The sequence below is a fragment of the Myotis lucifugus genome, unplaced genomic scaffold, assembly GCF_000147115.1.
Source record: "Myotis lucifugus unplaced genomic scaffold, Myoluc2.0 scaffold_342, whole genome shotgun sequence".
Lineage (NCBI taxonomy): Eukaryota > Metazoa > Chordata > Mammalia > Chiroptera > Vespertilionidae > Myotis > Myotis lucifugus.
In genome coordinates, this window is record NW_005871390.1 from 853,462 (window position 1) to 876,877 (window position 23,416).

Below are 23,416 nucleotides of genomic sequence, written 5' to 3' on the forward strand. Positions count from 1 at the left end.
AGCCACAGTGCAGTAGGCGCTGTGGTCACTCTCTTGCAATGCCCTGACAGTCCCCAAGGCTGTCGGATCTGATGGTGACCTCCACAGGGAGGCATGAAAGCTCTAGTCACGGCGCCAGCTCTCCTGAAGGTATGAAAGACACTGTCACAACCAGAAAGCCTGACAGGCCAACTCACGCGTGAGTGCTCTGCCCATGTGAGTCATATCTGCATTTTGTGAAAAGGAATGAGGTGGCAGGTGCAAAGTGGACACAAAGGGACACGCGGGCACAGCCTCTCACCCCTTAGGGGGCTCTGGAAGGGAACCTGTAAAGCAGTTGTGATTAAACCCAGTGGTCCAGGAGGCTTCCTTGACGACGTAGTGTCACAGACCCCAGAGCAGGTCCCATGGGACCTGAGAGTCAGACAGGAGAGACGCGCTTCTGCCTACCTCCAACTGCACCACCTGCCACACCGGAGGAAAAGCTGCCCATGGCATGAGAGTTGGTCAGTCTGGTTGCAGCGGATGAGACGTGCACTAGGCCAGCAGCAGCCGGCACAGAGGTGAACAAGGACTGCAGCACAGATGAGCCTAAGTTGGCCTGCAGGGACATGGGGCCCAAGGCAAACTGTGGGCCCGGTGCAAAAGTGCCCAGGAAGGGCCGGTGTGTCTGGGAGGAGGGGGCTGTGCCGCTTGCTGAGGACGCTGCTGTGGTGAGGCCTGGCCCGCTGAGGAGGCCCCCAGGAGGCACGGCAGCGGCAGAAATGAAGAGATTGTGGCCATTTTTGAAATCAGGCTCGCGGTCCCGGCCCTTGCCCACCTTGCCATGTGATGAGGCCTTGTCTGAGGGTGTGCACACGGGCAAGCTGACTTCTCCCTCCCTGCCCTTGACCCCCTCACCCTTCGGGCCACCCAGTCCATCCAGCTGCCTCTTGTTCACAAAGGGGCCAGGCTCCGTGCTGCTCTCCTTACCCCTCGGGGCGGAAAAGCTCAGGGGGGCGCCCAGGCTGGCCACCTCAGGGGCCTTGTGGGAGAGAGAAGCACCATCACTGAAACTGTGTAAACTGAGGTCGGCAGCCAGGCTCCCGCTGAAGGCAAAGCCGTTGGGGGGGTTGCTGATGGGACTCAGCCCGCCAGCCCCCGACAGTGCACCCGGAAAGCTCTTCCTGGGGTGGGTGGCCAGCTTGGCATCAACTGAGCTGAGCTCCTCTAGGGTGGGCCGAAAAGCGAACAGGGAGTTCTGGCTCAGAGCGGAGCTGGCCTGTAGCGGGCTGTCAGTAGCCTTGGCCAGGCCAAGGTCAGCGATGGGTGAGAAGGTGGACTTCCACTTGCTGCTGTTGATGGGCTCGCTGGAGGGCATCGGCTTCCTTCCTACCAGGCTGCCACCTGATGAGGAGAGGCAGGGGCTGAGGCCTGGGTACCTCCAAAGGGTCAAGTGGGACGGGAGCTGTGGTAGAAGGTCTCCAAGGGGGTCGGGAGGAAGCACCATAGCTCAGAATGATGGATGCCCCTTCCACCCAGAAAAGGTTGGTCCTCCATGTGGTTAGGGTGGGACGGACTACAGGAGAAGGTAAAGATGAAAGGAGTGCTTCTGTGGGAGGGCAGGTGGGTGAATGAGTCAACACAAATCAGACTTTGGCCTATTTCACCAGAAAGGAAACAGGTCTGCTGCCCAGGCAACTGAGGATATGGTACCTGGCAGCACCAAGACTGGCCTGTGGTGGGAATGGCCTTTCTAGCACCACTGTGCTCAGGAACGCCTGTGCAGAAAAGATAGGGCATGCCACCTAGCACTGGGGACTCATGCAATGGAGCACTGTTACTCACCATTTTCCAAGGTTTTCGGAGGAGATTTGCTTTCTAAGGAGATAGTTGCAATTTTTCTCTCAATTCTATCAAGAAAAAAAATATGACTGCTTGAAACCCCTGTGCATACTGAGAGCTGTATGTGTTCACTGACTTGCCCAGGGAGGTAGAGCAGCAGCAGACACACAGCTTCCCTGCCCTTGGACCTCCTTCAAGGACCACCCATGGCTGTTATGTCCATGTTGCAGCCCAATTACTGAGGGTTCAACAGCTAAAGAGGAACAGGCATTCCACTTCCCCATATACAGAGACACACACATGTCCCAGATAGAACCATCTCTCAATCTCTTTAAACCCTTGTGTTTGCCATGTCATCTATAGTATGTCATGCATGTGACACATAGGCTGTAGTACACTTCAGCAAGGTGGAATTCATAGCAGCCCCAAATTATAAATGGTGCGCATTCTATGTATCAGTGTATTATGGCTTTCTCCCAAGGACATAGAACTTCCAAATGAATCTGGGAATTGATAAGTTGGATGTGCCTGAGACAAAAGAAGACTACCCAACTGCAATCTTTAAGAACATATATATGTGAAAGAAAAACAAAATAAAATCACTTTGATGAGACACCAAAAACACAGACAACAAAAAGAAAAAACAGATAAATGGGACTTCGTCAAAATTTAACCCAGGGAGAGAGGGGAAAAGTCATACCATAAGGGATCATGTACCTAGAACAGTGGTTCTCAACCTTCCTAATGCTGCGACCCTTTAATACAGTTCCTCATGTTGTGGTGACCCCAAATTTCACCATTACAAATTGAACATAATTAAAGCATAGTGATTAATCACAAAACAATATGTAATTATATATGTGTTTTCTGATGGTCTTAGGCGACCCCTGTGAAAGGGTCATTCGACTCCCAAAGGGGTCTCGACCCACAGGTTGGCGACCCACAGGTTGAGAACCGCTGATCTAGAATAAAGAATGCTCATAAATCAACAACAGCAAAGTACACCCAATTAAAGGCAGGGCCAAAGACCCTGGACAGACACACACAGACAGCCAACCAGCATATGAGAAGATACTCGACATGACTAGTTGTCAGGCAGATGAAAATCAGGACCATGGTGAGACACCACTTCACACCCATAAGAAAGGAATTTACATTAAGAACAAAATCAGACAATAACAAGTGCTGGTGAGAATGTGGGGGAACTCGAACCTGAGTGCACAGCTGGTGGAAATGTACAATGGAGTGGCCACTGTGGAAAACAGGATGGCGGTTCCTCAAAAATTAAACATAGAATGACAATGTGACCCAGCAATTCTACTTGGTACGTCCGGTTGGTGTGGCTCAGTGGTTGTGTCAACCTATGAACCAGAGGGTCACAGTTCGATTCTCCGTCAGGGCGCATGCCCGGGTTGCAGGTGGCATGCAAGAGGTAGCCAATCAATGATTCTCTTATCATTGATATTTCTCTCTCTCTCTCCCTCTCCCTTCCTCTCTGAACTCAATAAAAATATATTTACATATATGACAAATTCTACTTAGTATGAGGTAAATTGAGACAAAAAACATATATGACAGTTCACAGCAGCACCATTCACAATAGCTAAAAACTGTGCAGTGTCCATGGACAGATAAATGGACAATCAAAATGTGGTCCATCCACACTGGAATATTATTCAGCTTTAAAAAGGAAGGACATTCTGACACCGGCTATGACATGGATGAATCTTGAGGACATTACACTGTTACATATGAGATGCCCAGAGAAGTCAGATTCATAGAGACAGAAAGTAGATGGTGGCTGCCAAGGGCTGGGGGAGGGAGAGAATATGGGGAGTGATTGTTAAGGTCCCCTTTACCCCCCAACTAAGGGCAGGTGGAAGCTGCCTGTCCCTGGGTCACACATGACCACAAGGGCCTGTCCTTCAGAACCCTGCTGGTGTACGCCCCTCTCCCAAGGGTGGAGTGCCTGCCCTGCCTGGCCCTCACCTGGTGCTGCCTTGCTCGTCCTCAGAGCCCGGCTCCTCATCTGAGGTCAGTGGGGAGTAGTGGGCTCCATTGGTCTGGCTCAGGGGCTTCTCTTTCTTGAGCACGGGTGGCTGGTCGTTGTCCTGGTAAGGTACAGGGGAGCTCTTCAGGGAGCTCTCAGGGGACGAGATGGCTGTGATTTCCAAAGGTTGGTTAATGTTGTTGACCTGAGGGACCAGCAAGACACAGCACAACTCTGTCAATGGGCTCCCACAGCACCAACCCCAATGGCTTTGCTCTGATCTTCCTGCCTAAGCTACCCCGGGCATGGAGTTCTGGGGGACCGCAAAGCCTGCCAGCTGTTCCTTCCAGCACGGGCTCCTGACCCAGCCCATCTCGGCTAGCCCCGGGAACAAGAGACCCAACGTCCAGATGCCTGCTTGTCTGTACTGGGTGGCCCCACTACCTCCTGCCCCAGACATTTGTTCCTGGCCTCACCATAGAGTTCAGGTTGAGGGGAGACCCTGAAGACTGAGTGAAGAGGCCGGCGACGGATGGCAAGGCCCGGCGCTTGGGGGACACGCCTGAGCTCAGATTGGGGGTCCCCGCTGATGCCCGCTTCCTCCTGCCCCGCTTTCGACTGTCCTGCCCATGGCTCTGACTGCTGTCTCCACGAGCACCCCCAGGCAGAGGGCTGTGCTTGTTGGAAGGTGACTGCTTGGTGCTGCTGGCACCAGCTGAGATGGTGAAGATGATCCTCCTCTTGGCCTCGCTCTCTGGATCTGAGAAGCCAACCTCAGAGGGAAGGTCCCCTTTGCTCCCATCAGGGAGTGGGCCCTGGGCAGCGCCGAGTCGGGGGCTGACGCAGAGCTGGTGCGTGGGCGAGGCTGGACCGGAGTTCCGGGGTTGCACTAGCAGTTGAGGATGCTGTGGGGTGGAGCTGCGGGAGCCCATGGTGGTGAAGAGGCTCCCCGAGCTGGAGGACTCATCGAAGACAGGGGGCTCAACTCCAGGAGCGAGTGGGGCCGGGCTGCCTGCCAGGGCCCCACTGATGGCGACTGAGCCTGCATAGAAGCCTGCCAGGAAGAGAGACAGTGTTTCAGGGAAGCCCATCCCAGGAGAGGACGGCGCTGCCCCAGGTGAAACTGGTAAGGACACTAAGCCCCGGAGAAGCACCTTCCATGTCGTGGGTGCGGCCATAGATGGCACCAAGGGACTAGGCAGGCACCCTTGGGCTGGCGCAAGCGCAGGTGAGAGTGCTCAGGCATGGTGAGCTCCTTCCCCTGTTTGGATCTGGCATCACTGGAGGCCCTGGAGCCTGTGTACCACTCCCCACCCTGAACCCTCTCTCCGGGACCTCCCCTAGAGGCTCAGAAACCCTTGTGACATCCAACTGAGACAGAATTTGTCCTTCGCCCAGAACTCATCATGCTGCCAGCTGCAAAGTGCCCCCCCCATGTTGGAGTAGTGGGACGCAGGGAGCCTAGGGGAAGGACTGCTCTCAGTAATGGCCTCTACATTTTATTTTGTTTTTTAATTTTCAAAAAATTGATTTTTGAGAATGAGGAATGGGGAGAGAGATATTGATTCTTATATGTGCCGACCGGGGATCGAACCCACAACCTTGGTGTATGGAGACAACGATCTAATCAACTGAGCTACCTGGCCAGGGCTGAATTTTATGCCTAGAAAAATAATGTCCAAACAGGCCATGGTGTTCACAAAAGTCAGGAAACTACAGCCCAGCCCATGGTCCGGCGTTTTGGCTGCCAACCTTTGCTATAGCAGTTTTACTGGCACATGCCCACCGCCTGTCTACGGACTTTCACAACTAGAGTTGAACAGCTGTGACAGAGCCTCTCGGCTTCAGAGCCACAATTCCCCCCACCCTGGGGCCCTGTGTCAACACCTAGATGTGTCAAACACTGGAGCTCTCTGAAGGAGATCAGAATCCAGCTAGAAACTGGGTGGCCCGGAGCCCACGGTGGTTTGACAAGGACAATGCCACCACACCACCCCGGCTCTAACACAGTCAGACCAAGCACATCCATATCAGGATGCCAGCCAGAGGTTCAGGTAACGCACTGAGGGCCCACCCGAAAGTCCCCGACCCCCAGGTCTCACTGTGCTGCTGCTGGTGCTAAGGACGACAGCAGTCTGGACTCAGCATAGACCCCATGGCTGGGAGGAGGTAAGCTCTGAGCCAGGCATCTCTGAGGGCCTCACTATAGACACTGTTCACACCTTATGCCCCCAGCACAGCCCCTGGAGAGGTGGCAGTGGGCACAGGTGGAAGCTGACCTATGGAGACAGGGCAGGAATAGGAGAAGCACCCTACCTGTGGGCCCCAGGGTGAGGCTTTTGCTCCCAGCAGCGTTGCTCCCAGCACCATGGGCATTAGCACCCATCTGCTTTTCAAGTGTGGACGAGGACTCTCGGGTCTGAGGCACAGGACTGGGGGTGCTTCTCTGTGGAGAGAATGCACTGTCAGCTGAGCTGGGCCCGGCATGTGAATGTCGGGGAGGGGGTCACAGGTCACAGAACGTGCTGAGGACATGAAACAGGGAAAATAGCAGGTGTGTGAAAAGCAGCTCGAAGAAGGGAAAGTGACCTGCTCAGGGTGTGAGCACAGTGGGCAGCCACCAGAAGGGTCCGATCAGGGTGGGACAGATGTCTGAGTTGGGTCCTAAAGGATCATTCTGGCTAATGGGCTCAGGGTGGGGATGAAGGGTACAGGGAAAGCAGTGAGGGCTGCAGCTGGAGTTATGATCTGACCCAGCAATTTATCTCCTATGTGCAAGGAGAGGAAAACACTGTCTACACAAACCTGTACACACCTGTTCACAGTGGCCAAAAAGTGCAAACAAAAAAATGTCCATTAATAAATGAAACAGTACCCAAGTGTGTCCACTCACACACAAGAATATTATTCAGCCACGAAAAGGAGAGAAGCACTGATACTTGCTACAATATGGATGAACCTTCTAAACAGGATGCTCAGTGAGAAACGCCAGACACAAAAAGATCACAGTGTGTGTGATTCTATTATGTGAAATGTCCAGAACAGGGAGACAGGAAGTGTGGGTTTGTGGTTGTCAGAGTTGGGGATAGGACACACACACGACTCTGGATGTGGGTGGGACTTCCTTTGGGGGGAACTAGATAGAGGTGATGGTTGCCAGCCCTGTGAACATACTAAATGTCACTGAAATACACACTTTAGATGGTGAATTGTATGTGGATTATAACTAAAAAAACAAAAACAAGGAAAACCTGCATTATATAGAGAGTCCACAAGCGTGAGGCAAGGGGAATGCAGGTATGCACTGAAGCGGATGCGCTTCAAGCTTCTACCACATCGGGCAGTTTATTCCTTCTCCACCCGCACACACCACCATTTACAAAAAAGGATCTGAGATAAAAATGACAAGATGTAAAAAAAAAATTTTTTAAAAAAAGACAAGATGTGCTCTGGTCGATGGCTCAATGGTTAGAGCATCGGCTTGCAATGAAGGGTCATGGGTTCAATTTCCAGACAAGGGTATGTACCTGGGTTGCAGGTTCAATCCTGGGCCCTGTTCAGGGCGTGTGGGAGACAACCAATCGATGTGTCTCTCTCACATGGATGTTTCTCTCTCTCCTGCCCCCCTCCCTCCCTCCCCGTTCTCTAAAAATCAATGGAAAAAATATCCTTGGATGAAGATTAAAACACAACAAAAAAACACACCGTAAGATATTAATGAAATTAAACCTGGATTCTTGGATGCTCTATTTTTCTCAAACTTCAATTGCATGCAATTTAACAAAAAGGGACCAGGTCTTGCGAGGCAAACACCAGACAAAAGTCTCTTCTGCCTGTGCTGATACTTTCGGAGCAACACAGCATTGGACTGCCCCCGCCCCCCGATGGTGCCCACTCACTACCTTCTCGGCACGGTTGGGCAACACCACGCTGGCCAGGGGGATGCTGACGGGCAGCTTGCTGGGCTGCACAGTGCTGAGTGGAATGCTGACGGGTAGGCTGGTGATGGCCTCCCCACTGCTGGCATAGGCGCGCTCCTTCAGACCCTGCAGACACAGCAGACTGCCTGCTGCTGCTGACCTGATAACCCCAGGCCACGACACCACCCGAAGGACACAACTACCCTCCAGCCATGGACGAGGGGGCCGCTGTAGCACAGTCCCCTCATCCCACTAACACATATTCCTCCAACTCCAACCGCTTCTCCTGACCTTCCAGGCCCCTGTCACACTTTGACCTAATGTTTTTCAAACTTGCCACCTCAACAGAGACAGAGCTGCCCTCTGGCAATGCCACCCTAAGGGGGCTCTACTATCTTGCCACTTTCTTAGTCTTGTTCCTGAAGATGTGCAGCAACGGAGGGTGGGGACCTGACTAACGAAGCCCTATCCCTCCGTCTCCACCCCACACTCTCCTGGTTCCATAGCCCTCACCCGGATGCCCTAACAGACCCGCTCCGGATACCCACGGAGTGTCCCCCATAGCCTCGGCTCAGGCACAGGTAAGAAGACCTCCACCCCAAGAGTCCCTCCCTCCCAGTGATTGCCTGCACCTTCTCACTGCCTTTTTCTCCTGTCATCTGTAAGGCCACAGGGGATGAGGGCCGTGGGTCCTGAGGACTCAGCTTGATGCCATTGGCGAGGCCCGGGCTCTGGTATGGAAGGCCATTCTCCTTGGCGTGCTCAGTTCTGCAAAGAGACGCACACCACAGTCACTCTCTGTGGAGACCCAGTGGCTGTGGCTTTGTGTTCAGAGCTGACAGCCTGGGCCTAGCAAACACTTCCAAACTGATGAGCAACCCCTCTCAAGACCCCACAACAGCCCAAGGGCGCCAGGGGCAGACTCACCGTGGGTGTAGCTCACCAGCAGGTGTCTTGCCACTGGCAGTGTGGTCCTGGCTCAGGTGGCGTCTCAGCACCAGCTTGGCCGGGGAGAGCCTGGTGTAGTCTGGCAAGGCCAAGCCAGACAGCTTCTCGAGCCGGGGCCGGCCGCTGTGGCTGGGAGTACATGGCACCACCTCCTGGTCCAGTGGAGAGGCCAGGTACTGGGGGGTGTTCTGCTTGGACGAGGGCCGACTCAGTGTGTTGCAGAGCTCATAGCTGGCCGCGTGGCCATTCATGGAGAGCTCTGGGCTCATGCTACTGAAGTGGGGCAGGGAGAATTTGGAGCAGTCCAGTTCAAGGTGCAGCCGGCTGGGTTCCGCCTCCAGTTCTCGGCCCAGGCCACCTTTCCCTCGTAGGTGCAGGGACACAGCATCATCAGGCGGCACGCAGGACTTGAGTTGCAGGAGCTCCTGCTGCCGCTGGCTCTTTTCCAGCTCCACGATGCTAATCTGGAAGAGCGAGGGTGTCAGACCCTCAGCTTGCTTGGGGGAGAGGCTCCTGCACACCCATCGAAGGCCCCAGAACAGAGGCCAGCCCAGTCCAACCCAGCAACCCACCAAAGGGGACCATCCCAGGAGGGTGAGAAGGATGCCTACCCAGAGTAACTACAAGGAGGCAGACTAACTTTGCGTGTAAAGGGGAAGCCAGAGCAGCCAACCACCCAAACCCGGTCAGGGCACTCTGGGTGGACGGATAAAACAGCATGTGAGTGTTAAAAGTGGTTCTGCAGATGCACATCTGCTGAAACTAAAAGACGTCCCCAGGAAAGCAAGGAACAGAGGACTTAGCGCTCTCACGAGCATACATTGGGAAAAACCCTGAAATAGCATTTCCTTCCAGGGGTCAGACACAGGGCTTTTTAAAAATGTTTTTTTTTATTGATTTTTAGAGATAGACACATTGATGAGAGAGAAACACCATTGATCGGCTACCCCCTGCACACCCGCTACTGGGGATTGAGCTCACAGCCCAGACTTATGCCTGATTGGGGCCTCTTGCTCACTGGGTCAATGCTCAACCGGGAGCCACACCTGCCAGCCACAGGGTACTTTTCTTCTTACACTATGTTTGGGCTTTTTCTCTATACGAAAATGTATCATTACTTTATTACACAGAAGAGCCAGAAACCAAATATATTCCCTGTGAGACTTCTCTTGCAGGTTCACCCATGGAAACAAGGCCTGGCTTTTGTAGCAGTCAGCAAACCTCTTTTTTTGTTCATCCTCACCCAATTTTTTCCATTGATTTTTAAAGAGAGTGGGAGGGAGGGGATGAGACAGAGAGAAACATCAACGTGAGAGACACATTGATTGGTTGCCTCCTGCACTGGGAATGCCTGGGCCCCCTCAAAAGGGGATTGAACCTGCAACCAAAGTATGTGCCCTTGACTGGCACTGAACAGGAGACTTTAGTCCTCGGCTGATGCTCTAACCACTGAGAAAACCGGCTAGAGACAAACCTCTTTCTATGACACACACTGTTGGTGTGGTGGACAAGCAACACCTAGGCCATGTATCACAGGACCTTAAACTGCTCACAGATCTATTTTGGGGACTATATCTTTACAGAAATATCCTTAAAATAAATCATGGTGCAGAAAAATTCATTGAAGTTTCATTTAATAATAAACCACTTAAAGAGCCGCCAGGGTCTGGCGACCGGCAATGCTCCATGTTATGAAGCTGAGCTGAGTAAATGCAGTAGAACCTCGTGTGTATACATGGAGCTTTCACAATGACCAATGCTCATGCCCCACGTCTCTTTACTTTCCTCATTGTTATTGTAAGTTCTGTTCTCAGGAACTCAGCCATGACCTGTGTTATGTTTTCTCCTTCCCCGAACTTTATAGCTGACCTCGATAAACGAGTTACCCTATCAGAAAAAAACACAAGCTGCCTGGCTGGTGTAGCTCAGTGGTTGAGCATCGACCTATGAACCAGGAGGTCATTGTTCGATTCCCAGTCAGGGCACATGCCTGGGTTGTGGGCTCGGTCCCCAGTAGGGGGTGTACAGGAGGCAGTTGATCGATGATTCTCTCTTATCACTGATATTTCTATCTCTCTCCCTCTCCCTTCTTCTCTGAAATCAATAAAAGTGTATTTTTTAAAAATAGGGAAAAAATGTACAATCTGTTTTGTTTTAATGCGCAAACACAGGTCTGTTCAGTGACTGTGTCAGAAATGCTTCACCAGGAGGCGCTCAGGCACACTTTAGGTTTAGGATCAGAGATGCCCTGGGGTAGGTAGAGTGGAGTGTCCACCGGCCCTACTTCTTGTTCCCCTTTAGGCTGATGATGGGGTGTTAGGCTGTTCTTAATGTGATACCAGAACTAGTACACTGTCCTTGGGAGGAGGATGGGTTTGGTGGGTCTGCCAATAGCACTGACCATGTTCCTAACACCACAGTTGAAGCCCCGAGAGGCCAAGGCAACCCCGTTCCTTGCCCCCCTACCTGCAGCTCCAGGCAGTGCCTCTGTTTCTCGGAGATCTGGCTCTTCAGGGCCTGCTTCTCCTTTAGCAGGTTCTCCAGGGACAGTGTGGACCAGTCCAACTTCAGCTCCTCACACCGAGCCTTCAGCTGTGGGGACAAGGCAGTCCCAGCCATGAGCATGTGCGCGGCTACAGGGAGGACAGGACGGCCCCCTGGGACCTGCTTCCTGCCCTGACACTGGGCTCTGGGAGGAGACAGGGCAGGTGTCTAGGCAGGTATCCCTGGGGGCCAGTCCCTCTCTCCTTCCTGCTTTTGGAAGGCCAGGCTGCAGAGACAGCCAGAGACCAGGGTTCCCATAAGAAACACCCACAGGAGTATGGTGAGGGGTCTCATGGGATAAAGCAAGGGGACCCATTAGAAGGGAGGCCCCTGCACATCCAGGGGGATCCCAGGAGGAAGGACTGGGAAAGTCCAAGTCCAGGCCCCCTCAAAAGGTCCATCTAGTCCCTGGCCAGTGTGGCTCAGCTGATTGGAGCACTGTCCCATACCCTGAAAGGTGGTGTGTTCGATTCCTGGTCAGGGTGTGTATGGAAGGCAACCGATTAATGCTTCTCTCTCTCTCTCTCTTTTTTTTTTATAGCAAAGGTGGAAATTTATTGAACAACAAGTACAGACTCCCACGTGGGGAAGGGAAAAGAATCTCATAGCACAGACGACCACGGGGGGAGGGGAAAAGAATCCCTAATGCTTCTCTCTTATCTCAATGTTTCTCTTTCTAAAATCAATGAAAACTATATACTTGGGTGAGGATTAAAAAAAAAAAAGTCCCATCTAGTAAAATCATGAGTCTTTGGACGCCTCTGAAAGGAATTTAAGAAGCCACATTCCGGGGCAAGTTCAGCTCATGCTCATGTGCTCTGAGAGCCAAGTATAGCTGTGCCAGCATTCCTCAAATGAACTAGGTCAGAGCCATGGGGAGGGGCCCTGGTCTCACTCGGACGAAGGCGGTCACGGAAACTCAGGACGCTGTGCTGGGCCCCGGAGGCAACCTCAGGTTATCTGTCTTGGGACACACATCAGCACCTGGGCCTCCAGACCCATCAACTGAGGGACACCTGGCCCTCCCCCTGGTCTGAGGTCTAAGGATTCTGCTCGCTCTGGAATGTGCTGGAACTGCTGTCTTCTCTGGGCACCCACCAGCTGCAGGCTCTGGCTTCTCAGCTCCCTGTTGTCCTTCTCCAGCTGCTCCGTCTGCTCTCGCAGCTGCTGGTTGTGAGCCGAGATCTCTTTCTGAGCTTGGATCAGGTCACTGTAGGTCAGCGCCTTCACTCCCAACTGTGGACACACAACAGCAAGGCTGGGCTTGCAGGGAGGTGCACCCATGGTGGGGAGGGGAAGGGACTGGCTTTCGCCCAGACAAGACTGGGTGGCACTGTACTAGTCATAGACAGGAGAGACTAAGTACAGTCTCCCAGAGAGGGAACAAGGGGGTGACCTCAAGACACAAGCCTGTGCAGGCCCCATGAGGGGCTGCTGGGAGCAGCCTTCTGTCCAGAGCCCAAGTTCTAGACTACCAGAAAAAAATATCTGAAAGGAAGCAGTCCTTCTTATCTCAGTTGCCCTGGGCTGTGCCCCCCGCCCAGCCCCTGCCCACCCCTCAATTCTGTACTTGAGTCATCCTGGCCTCAGGTAGCTCTACCTCATCCAGTTTCTGCTGAAAAAGCTTCTTTATTTCTTCTTTCTGGGCCTGGCAGTGACCGAACAGCTGCTGTGCGGCACCCAGCAATCGGGCATTCTTCTCCTGCAGGGGACAGAGGGCTGGTGAGTGAGCCCAGCCCACACCATCTCTTCCCTCAAACAGGCTCAAAGGAGGAGTGCTGATGGGACACTGCCCAGCCCATCTCACTGATAAAGACCACTGTCCATTCCCTGACCTCCAAGAGCTGCCACCTCCCTATGCTCACAGGTGGCAACACATGCATACACTGGGCACGTCGGCTGGTCCTCCATCCGAGACTTTATCGGAAGGTGGTACCAACTCAGTGGCTATTTGAGTTACTAACTGGGGATGACAGACACCTCTCAGCACGGGCAGCAGCAGGCCCTCTGGGCAGGGACAAGGGGACGTAACAGGAAGCAGGGCATGTTCTGGGTGGGCTGGGGTTGTTGGGGGGTGGCAGGCTGGGGGCTTGCCTGGCTCACCCCTCGGCAGAGTGCTGGGAACACAAAAGCAGGCACCCCTCACCTTCTCCTGGTCCAGCAGCTGCTGCAGGCTGGCCTTGTACTGAGGGGTCTTCGTGTATGCCAGGAACTGCAGGTACTGAATCTTGAAGGACTCTAGAACCGGGACAAGGTCTCAGTACAGAGGCTGGAGGCTGTGTTGGTAGGGGAAGCTTGGGGGCACTCGTTGTCAGATGCTGCTGAAAATCACCTGTCACTGTGCCAGCACCTTTGGCTCCACATGCCTTGGCATCACCACTCACCTGCACCTATGGCTAGTGTCCCCATGGAGCCCTTTGCAGTTCCTGCCATCACCACGCACATTTTTTTTCTCCCCAAGACTGCGGGTTTCTGTGACCAAATCTCCCAGTTTTCCCAGTAAACACATGCTGTTGAAGTGGGGAAACTGATGGCTCCCACAATTCAAAGGCATTTCCTTCACCCAGTTTTCAAAAGAGATGAGAAGCTTATCGGTCAAGCACCGCAAGGTGAGCAGGTGCCTGCTCCCTCACAGCCCCAGCTTATCCCTGACAGGCTCTTCCCACACTCTAAGAACTATGGGGCTGGGTCATTATGTGGGGCTGTCCTGGGTACTGTGGGGAAGTGAGCAGCATCCCTGTCCCCCACTATATACAGGAGCACCCCCAATATAACCACAGATGTCCCAGACATGGCCCAGTGTCCCCTGGGGGGCAGAGCTTCAGCCTAAGGAAACCACACGGGTCCTGCTGGCCTAAAAGCCCAGGCACCACCTGGCAGGACTGAGCCTGAGCCCTCGGGACTCTAGTGCGGTCAGCTTGTTGCAGGTATCACAGGGGGCTTGCCAGAGAGGCAGAACCTCGGACCCGCCCCTTCCTCTCAGAGCTGTTAAGTTAGAATCTGCACACGAACCCACAATGTTTGCGGCGCCAGCTCACCTAGCAGCTTCTGCAGTGCGGGCGGGGTGGGTGCCAGCAACAGCTGGTCAGGGGGGTGCCGCTGCACGCTGGGAGGTAGCTGATAAAATGGGCTGTGAGGTGACTTGTATGCATCTGCAGGAAACAGCAACATTTACGTGTCAACACTGACTGGAATGCCCTGAGGGAATTCCAGATTGTTCTAGGGAACTTTTCGAGCCTTTTAAGAAAATGTATTTTTATTGATTTCAGAGAGGGAGAGGAAGATAGGAACATCAATGATGAGAAAGATTCATCAATGAGCTCCCTCCTACATACCCCTTACTGGGGATAAAGCCCACAACCTGAGCATGTACCCTGACCAGGAATTGAACTGTGATTTCCTAGTTCATAGGTCAATGCTCAACCACTGAGCCACACTAGCCAGGCTTTTCCAGCTTTTTAAAAGATAAGACTTGCCCTAACCGGTTTGGCTCAGTGGATAGAGCGTCAGCCTGCGGACTGAAAGGTCCCAGGTTCGATTCTGGTCAAGGGCATGTACCTTGGTTGCGGGCACATCCCTAGTAGGAGGTATGCGGGAGGCAGCTGATCGATGTTTCTCTCTCATCGATGTTTCTAACTCTCTATCCCTCTCCCTTCCTCTCTGTAAAAAGTCAATAAAATATATTTAAAAATAATAATAAAATAAAATAAAAGATAAGACTCAACACAGCTCTTACAGTCCAAAGGCATAACCAGATACTGCATCTCAGCAGTTCTAGAAGCTGAGACGAATGCCCTCACAATGTAAGAAATTTCTGTGAGCAGTGCTATTTCTGCCATAGCTGCTGATATTATCAAAGCCCTGGATGGCAGGATGTGATGGAAAAGCCCCACCAGGATTTGCTCTTGGCAGGTTATCTGGGTGGAGTGAGGCCCAGGCGAACCATGAGGACATCATGAGGTGCCTCTGGAACATGACCCATACAGCCTGAGCAGCCCTAAGGAGGGCTCTGGGGCCTGGCTCACCTTGTGGTGAGGGCGTCGCCGTCTGGGACACAGTCTGGGCGTGCAGGAGGTCCAGTGCAGTAGGGTTCTTCTTGGGCTTACGCTCAGGGTTCGCAGTGCTCATCTTCTTGGGACGTCCGCGCTTCCGTCCAGCCAGCTTCCGGCCCTTCTTGTTCAGCTTCTTCTTCCGTGCTTTGGAGGGGGATGGCTTCTTGATAGCGGTGGTCGCTGCTTTCTCTTCCTCAGCACCAGAATCCTAGTGAACAGAGGTCATTGAGAGAGCAATGCTCCCACCCCTCTTCCCATTAATAATGAGCCCACAACACAGGCTCTGGGAGAGCAACTGAACAGAGGCACCTGAAACCCAGGAACCCCCTTCCCTCCTTCAGAGCCCAGTGATCAGTCAACCCACATGTGCACTGAGCAGGACCACCTCTCTGGTTGGAAGGGCCCAGCCCCTCCCTCTATAATGAGGGCTGTGCCCATCAATAGCCCTATGGGGCCCCAAGCCCAAGAGAAGGGGTTGGAGGGCACTTACCACAGAGGTGTCCGCAGGCACAGCCGCCTTGCTCTCAGGCACCTTCGTGGGGGTGGTTGTATTACTCTTGTTTTCTCGCTGCTGCCGGCGCCTAGCTGCCTCTTGTTCCTCCTGGAAAACAAGTGTTGGACATGTCCCCCAAAGTGTCAACATGACCCCCAAAGTGTGGGCATGACCCCAAAGTGCCACCGAGGTGGGCTACCTGGCCCAGCTCTGCTCAGGCCAACTCCTCTGCCTGCTGTACAGAGGAAAGTAAGGCACAGAGGAGCACGTGAGCCGTCCCAGGCCTTAGCCAGCCACGAGCCACGTGTGCATCTACTGCCTGGGTGCAGACACCCCAGACCTCTCAGTCAGAAACCCGAGGCTTTCTGACCTGTGTGTGACATGCGCGAGGAAATAAAATCAAAGATAAAAAGGCTCTGGGTGCACACAAAGAAACTCCCTGACAGTCCTCTCTCCTCTCAGGGAGTACAGGGACCCCCACTGAAGTACATCTCTGCTAAGTGAGGGTTACTGGAAAGGCTGTAGGAGAAGGAAAGAGGATGGTGCTGGCTGGCTTAGTTTGTTCTTTGTGCTGAGGGTGGGTAACCTCATTAAGACCCAGATATCCCAAGTGTGGCAGGAATAACACAGGACTCTAGGTCATGGGGCTTTCTTCCTGCTCAGATTCTTGTCTGAGTCTCCAGAAACACTGACATTTGGACAGATGTACTCTGAGTTCCGAAGGAGGCAGGTTTGAGGACTGGGCATTGCAGGGACACTGGGATAGGCAGAACCACCACGTCAGAATCTAGGCCACTCCCCTCTAGCAAGTGTGGCGTACTACTTAGAAGCAGTTGCCTGTTTAGGAAGAGGAACATCTTGTGTTCCAGATGTGGTGGGTCAGTGTGGCTCGAGCACCTCCCTTAATCCTGCACTTGGCACACTTCACCAAGCTATCGTAGCATTCAAAGGTCGAGACTCATTCAACCTAGTTTCCAAAAGACTACTGATAGGAAGTGTGGCCCCGATGGAACCATGACCCCTGTCCCCAAACCACCACTCCCCATCTACCACTGGGAGTTCCATCAAGCTCATCAAACAGCATACCAGTGATGTTCAATGAGGGAAACACATACTTACCCTGAGTTTTGGATTTTTCAGACTAGAAAAATAGTTTTCAAGCTAAAAATGAAAAAAGAAAGGAAAGAAGTCTTATTAGACATCAGTCCCAAACCCTGTCAGGACAAGAGCAACACCTGAGACACGCCACATGAAATGTCGTTGGAGCTGTCACGGGGATACACCTTTGCTCCAAGACCCACAGGTTCCCACTCTCAGGGGCTGTGCAGACCCGTAGGGCCATCTCACATGAAGCAAGCTGGGTGGGAACCAGGCTGCCCAGTTCAGGGGCTCCCTGGACACCAGAAGCCTCTGACACTGAGGTCAAATCCATTATTATTACATAATTCGGGACAGTGTCTGCCTCATATAAGGACTGGGAGCAAAGAGGGAAGACAAAGAGTTCCTGGCTTCCACTCATGCTATGGCACAAGTGTCTCAGATCCTCCAGGGAGAGTGCCGTGGGGCAGGCGGGAGGGAAGGGGGAGGAGGCTTTCTGGGAGGGCCTGGGCCTCACCCACACGGACACTTACTATGGTGCGGTCGATGGTGTGCAGGTAGTAGGAGACGGGCTTCCCCGTCCACGACACTGAGCCCTTCAGGGGCGAGAGCTCCACGACGCGCATGATGGTGCCGATGTCTGCAACGACGGGCACAGGTTAGGGCCTTGTGCACCTGGGGGAATGACTCAGGCGAGGCAGGAAGGGAGCAGAACCGCGCGCCCTCATCACGTGAGGCCGTCCCACTCGCCAGGCCGGTGAGGTGCCTGGATATCAGCACGCTGGCAGGTCAGGGAGGCGCACGGCGTGCACAATGATCCCCGCTAACCCAGGTGCTTGTCCAAGGAAAACGGCAACGAGCCTGACTGGGTGGGATGGAAAAGCACTTGAGGACCACTTGGAAAGAACACGGCTACTAAAATGCCCAGCACCCGAGAAATTATGACCCCAAGTCCAGGTGCCACAGAGCAACATGGCTCTTCCCCAGGAGGCCAGAGGTCCAGCTCTTCCTGCTGAAGGTTTCTGCACCTGGAGCCCATCACACACACCAGCCATTTGCCCCTCAGGCCAATCAGATACGAAAGCAAAGCAGCTTGTAAACCACTGAATTTTCATAACCTGGAGTCAAACGTGTGGGGTCTCAACCTGGGTGGGCAATGTGTAGGGATATCTGTGGTGGTCAAGACAGGGGTGTTCCTGGCATTAAGTAGGTTCCCAGGAAGCTCCCACAGAGATGACCTGGCCCTGAAATCAGCAGTGCTGTGGAGGGACCCTGTACTAACATGTGTTAAATGCTTAAGACCATATATATGGCCTGGCCAGTGTGGCTCAGTGGTTGAGCATTGACCTATAAACCGGAAGGTCACTGTTTGATTCCTGGTCAGAGCACATGTCCAGGTTTCAGGCTCAATCCCCAGTTGGGGGCGTGTCAGAGGCAGCCCATCAATGAGTCTCTCATCATTGGTTTCTACCTCTCTCCCCTTCTCCCTTCCTCTCTGAAATCAATTAAAAAATCTACATATATAAAAAAGATCATCTCAAGAATTTAGCAACATGAGAGTTTCTTACCACTCAAGTTTCTACTGTTTATTCTGAAGTTCAGAGGTGCAAAGGGCTTCGAGGACACAATTCTGCCACCTGAAACATAAAAGCTGATTATTGCCTTTCATGGGGAAAACCGTCATACACATAAGGAAAGGATGATGGAAGTTAGAGCAGGGGAGGAGAAGCCAAAGGAAGAAATGAGCACACTGAGCACACAAGTAGCCAGGGACCAGGAGTCCTTTCCGTTTCCTACAAGTAAAAGCAAAATTAAGGCATGCTTAAGCCTGACCTACTAATGGCTTTCCTGTAGAAACTTGCCAAGGCCTCCTGAAATCCCACAGATCCCGACCTCTGACCCAATGACCCCCACCTGCATATGTGTCTCATCACTCACACTGAATCTGGGAGACATCAGCAGCCCTATGCCCACCCAGAAAGAAACAGCCTGACTTGTGTATCAGGTTAGGAACTGCCACACAGAAAACACTAATGCCCCATGTTAGTGTGGTTGTTCCAGAGGAAACGGACTGTCACACCTGTCACAGTGAGCATATGTGAGTGGTGCTGCTCATGTTACAATTACGACAGCATTCTACATGGACTGGAGAAAACACTAAAGTAAACATGTTAATGCTAAACTTTGCAGTGTCAGAAAAAAGAGTCAAATATAAAAGTTACAGAAAATAATGTTTCATAAATCCATTTAAGTCATACACACACACACATACACACACACAGCCATACACATGAACAAACCCCCATAACACCCCACCAGTGATCAGACTATTCCTGAGCACCACCCCGACTAGGAAAAGGAAAGGATGGATCCCAGGGCCAGCCTGGTGCAGGGTCAGGTGCAGGGTCAGGAGACCACGAGGGGTATTCACAGTCATAGGAGCATCTAAGTGTGGGGGACACAATGAAATAAAACCCAAGGGTCCACAGACCGCTTTCATTAGGAATCTGCCATCCTGTGATGCTCACATGACAATGCATGCATGAGGGGACTTCTGAGGGCAAGTCACTATAGGACAACAGATCCTAATGACTAGAGGGTTTAGCAGGCAATCCTACCCGAGCCGGCCCATGTGTGACAACCAGGCATTGAGACCTGCAGGAAATGGGGCTCAGAGGGGCAAGGTCAAGCTCACCATAAGGGATAAGTCCAGTATGGATGACATCCCACAGGAAAATGAGCCCAGATAACCCATGGACACTGTCAAAAAAGATGGAGGGGCCATTTTCTAATAAAACTACACAACAGGCCAAGGCCCGAAGGCCATTTGTGACTATTGGCTGAAGAGATGGGAAAAAACAAAAGAGAAGCTGGGAGAGCTCAAGGAAGGGTGGGACCCAAAGGCCACAGGAATCCCAGTCCTCTCCTCTCCTTGGGGTATACAGGTGCTGAGGGAGGGGCCTGAAGGCTCAGGAGATGGTGTGTATGCAGGGTGCAGTGGACAGTGGCTGCTCCCTCTTACAGTGATTAAAAACAACCATGCACACACATACACATGCTCACCTGTACACAGAATGGGATCACACATGCTCATACACCCACATGAAACTGGCCGTGTTGAAGGCAGATGAAAGTTATCTGTGTCTATGACCTTCCCCCTCCCCAACCCAGATCTGCGCTGGGCTGCTATCTGACCTGGGATAGAGGAAAGGGAGACAGAGGGAAGCAGTAGGGTAGCTCTGGACAGGTGAGGGTGGTTCCAAACACCCTCAGAAAATGCAGAAGGGCCCAGGATGGATATCCCAGTGCCCTCAGTGCCCCCAGGTTAGGGTTGCCAAACAAACAGGGACACTGGTCTGAATTTCAGATACATATGATATACCTTTAGTAAAAGCTGGGACATCCTCACACTGAGAAGCTAGTTGTTATCTATAGGAAATTCACATTTAAACGGATAGCCTATATCTTACTTGCTCATCTGGCCACCCACCCCAAGTCCCTCAGGCTGGCTGAGCAGTGTGTGGGGGGGAGGTCAGGTCTATGCCATTACAAATTCTAAGCTGGGATGCACCCAGCCCGGTACATCAGGTGACAGTGAGAGCCACAGTGAAGGCATCCCCACTGCCTGAAGCCTTCCGATTGGATCTGAAATGGATGGATATGAAAACTTAGAACTCCCACACCTGTAATCGGTGTCAAATCTAGCCAGACCAATGAGTGGCGGCTCAAGCACGGTGAGCCTGCTGCAGCCACATAAGGGTGGAGTTGAGGGAGAAGTACGTTACCTTCCTTCATGTTTGCAAATCGCTCCTTCAGCTGGTGATCCACCTCAGGACCAAAGGCAAAGTTATTCACAAATATAACACTGCAAAATAATATTCCAGTTGAGTAAAACGAAGGTTCCATCTTCACGTGTGTATACAGTGCCAGTGCATATGCTGCCTATTGCTTCCACTGCCAGCTCCATTGTGAGGCCTCCCCAGGCTCTGCCCACACCACTTCCACCCGGCCCAGGGAATGGGCTCCAGCTGCCCAAGTTTGTTGCTAATGTACAATAATTTAGAAATTTCCATGACCACTACATTGCTGGCCTCTCTGAAAAAAAAAACAAACAAAAAAAACCCCAAAAAACCAACAAAAACCCCACAAGATGAACATGTGCAGGCCAAGGTGGCCCCCGGTCAACCTGTACTGAATGGCTGGTGGCCCCTGCCTGTCCATGGACTTTCTAGATTGGAATGCAGGCAGCACAACTGTAACCTAGGGGCAGGGGCGTGAGGAGAACCAAATATCCAGGCAGGAAGGTAGCACGACTGAGTCAAGCTACATCTGAACGTGACACCCAAGGACCCTTGGGACCAGAAGCAAAGCTCTTCCAAGGGACGGTGTAACTCAGCCTGTCTAATTTTTTCAAATGGTCTCCGGCACCAGATGACCAAAGGAACTTCGATCTGCAGATGCCTGCTGGGATGGCTGAGGAGACTGCTGCCCCGCCAGGAACAAGGACGTGTTCCCCTGCCTGCTCCCTCATCCACCCAGCCCAGCCCTTGCCCATTTAGAGGAACTCTCTGAATGGCTAAATGCTAGAAACATCCGTGCAGCTGGTTCACGTGAAGACGCAAAGACAAGACAGACAGTTTCATACTTAGTGTCACGTGGCTCTCCTCTCTGCCGCAAGTGCCTCCAGATTAAAACTGTGCCACGGCAGAAACTGGGCTACGGAGAGCAGAACTGCAGACATGGGGTCACTTCCTCTTTTGAGCGTTACAGAAATCGAAGTGAGCTGTCATCTCCATGCTGCTTGTTTTAATGAAGTCTCAATAGCTTTAAAATCAAGAAATCTCAACCCTTTACAGCAATCAGGTGAAGGAGCAGTAACAGAGGGCCTGACACGTGCAAGGGCAGAGTGGCAGGAAGGATACCGAAGGGATAAATAAAGGCCAGTACTCACTCTCTGCTCAATCAAGCAGAGAGAAACAGAGAAGACAGTAAGATTTAAAGTGGGATGGGGGCACCCCAGCTGCCGATGGGCAGAGCATGATGAGGACAGGTAAGCCGAGTTAGGCCATGGCCCTACTCGGAACAGAGCTTGGGAAGGCTGGACACCAGAGTCTTAAGGTGACCAAAGCCATGAGAGGGCAGAACCAAAAAGGCTTTGAAGGAGGAGGCTCCAGACACTCCTGCCCTCTCACATTCAGACCTGAGGAAACCAGAAAACTAATTGAGGCAGAGGTCACACCTGACAACAAAAGCACTGGTGGGGAGGAGACACCCTTGACAGAAAACAGAGTACCTGGGGGACATCCAGGGGACGCAAGTAGGCCCGGCCTTGGGCCCTCACCCACAGGACCATCACAGGCCAAGCGGACGATGGGCAGAAGAGGAACAGGGTGCAGTATGCTCTCAGGAAGCTGTCACTGGGATGCCCAGAAGACAGGACACTGCAGCCTGGATGGTGTCCTGGGCAGTGCTTGGTGAGTATGGGGTTCTCCCCACTGGAGAGGTCTCTCATTGCATTCAGACCCCGTTCAGCCCACCACAATGGCAGCACGGATCCTATTCGATGGGGATATCCACAGAGTCATCACAATTCTCTCAAGAAGATGAGGAGGACCTAGTCATTGTGGGACAGTGCGCTCACAGAAGCAAAAAAAAGAGGACACTTCTATGAAAGAGCAATGCCTAGTTCCTATTTGCCTCAAGAATCGCACAGTGGGGAACATAGGGCAACCTATAGTAGGTGCGCCCAGAAGAACAGGGAGAGAAGGACAAGACAGCAGGCCAGACTGAAAGCCTGGGACCCACCCCACTAAGGCTGGCCCACCACTCCCCAGGAAGAGCACTTCAGAGGATGCAACGTGGCCTCACAGATCACCATGGTCCTGGCTACCTCGGCTGATGCATAGAAGACCTTCACACTCCAGCACTGCCTCCTGCTCATCCAGCGAGACCCGTCAAATCTGCAGCTATCTAGAGGTGAGGGGCAGAGCACAGCAATCCAGCCTGGCATATCTTAGCCCCAGCCTGAGGCCAGCAGAAGGACAAAGGGAAAATAATAAGAGAGAGGGCAGGCAAGAACTGTACACACAGCTACAGGAGCTGGTGGACATGGAGGTCACACCTCAAGTCCTCGGTTGAAGGGTCTGCTGGAGCTGGGATGGCTCTGGGATGGCCTCTTATCCAAAGACCAGGCAGGCAGACCTGCCAAGCAAGCTCAGGGTGTTTCCTGCCAGGCTGTTCACACCCATACTACACTCCCCCCGACAGCGAGTACAGAGAAATAGCCTCCCTCCAGTAGGCACAGAGCACAGTGTCCATGTGCAGATACAGCGAGAGCTGAGCTCAGGGCCAAGATCTCCGGGCAGGTTTCCCTCCCTGGCTGCAAAAGTAGGAAAGGGCCCTTCCTGATAGGCTGCGAGGGGCCAGCCACACTGGCCCTAGGCTGGTCACTGACCACCTGCCCTGCTGACAGCCCTGAGAGTGACTCTTGGCAGCCTGAACCAGAAGGGAAGAAGAGAAGAGAAGCTCCAACTGCCTCTGCCATCTAGTTCTGCTTTGAGAAAGGCAG

The 23,416-nt window shown here is 52.7% G+C and overlaps 1 protein-coding gene across 9 annotated transcripts in view; it reads right to left on the reverse strand.

The window, feature by feature from the left end:
- Positions 1 to 23,416, reverse strand: part of DOT1L (DOT1 like histone lysine methyltransferase) — a 62,097-nt gene that overhangs the window by 5,158 nt on the left and 33,523 nt on the right. For 3 of the 9 annotated variants that reach the window (XM_014466518.2, XM_014466520.2, XM_023764653.1), the window contains 19 exons: positions 20,634 to 20,713; positions 18,417 to 18,485; positions 17,382 to 17,488; positions 16,870 to 16,911; positions 15,748 to 15,858; positions 15,231 to 15,465; positions 14,244 to 14,357; positions 13,352 to 13,443; positions 12,806 to 12,907; positions 12,304 to 12,441; positions 11,128 to 11,253; positions 8,641 to 9,125; positions 8,346 to 8,481; positions 7,696 to 7,839; positions 6,110 to 6,239; positions 4,270 to 4,847; positions 3,793 to 3,998; positions 1,807 to 1,871; positions 430 to 1,365 (listed from right to left, as the gene is read on the reverse strand). In XM_014466518.2, the coding sequence (XP_014322004.1) occupies positions 430 to 1,365; positions 1,807 to 1,871; positions 3,793 to 3,998; positions 4,270 to 4,847; positions 6,110 to 6,239; positions 7,696 to 7,839; positions 8,346 to 8,481; positions 8,641 to 9,125; positions 11,128 to 11,253; positions 12,304 to 12,441; positions 12,806 to 12,907; positions 13,352 to 13,443; positions 14,244 to 14,357; positions 15,231 to 15,465; positions 15,748 to 15,858; positions 16,870 to 16,911; positions 17,382 to 17,488; positions 18,417 to 18,485; positions 20,634 to 20,713 (3,896 nt within the window). The remainder of the gene's footprint in view (positions 1 to 429; positions 1,366 to 1,806; positions 1,872 to 3,792; positions 3,999 to 4,269; positions 4,848 to 6,109; positions 6,240 to 7,695; positions 7,840 to 8,345; positions 8,482 to 8,640; positions 9,126 to 11,127; positions 11,254 to 12,303; positions 12,442 to 12,805; positions 12,908 to 13,351; positions 13,444 to 14,243; positions 14,358 to 15,230; positions 15,466 to 15,747; positions 15,859 to 16,869; positions 16,912 to 17,381; positions 17,489 to 18,416; positions 18,486 to 20,633; positions 20,714 to 23,416) is intronic. The other 6 variants (XM_023764651.1, XM_023764654.1, XM_023764650.1 and 3 more) reach the window with 4 other exon arrangements.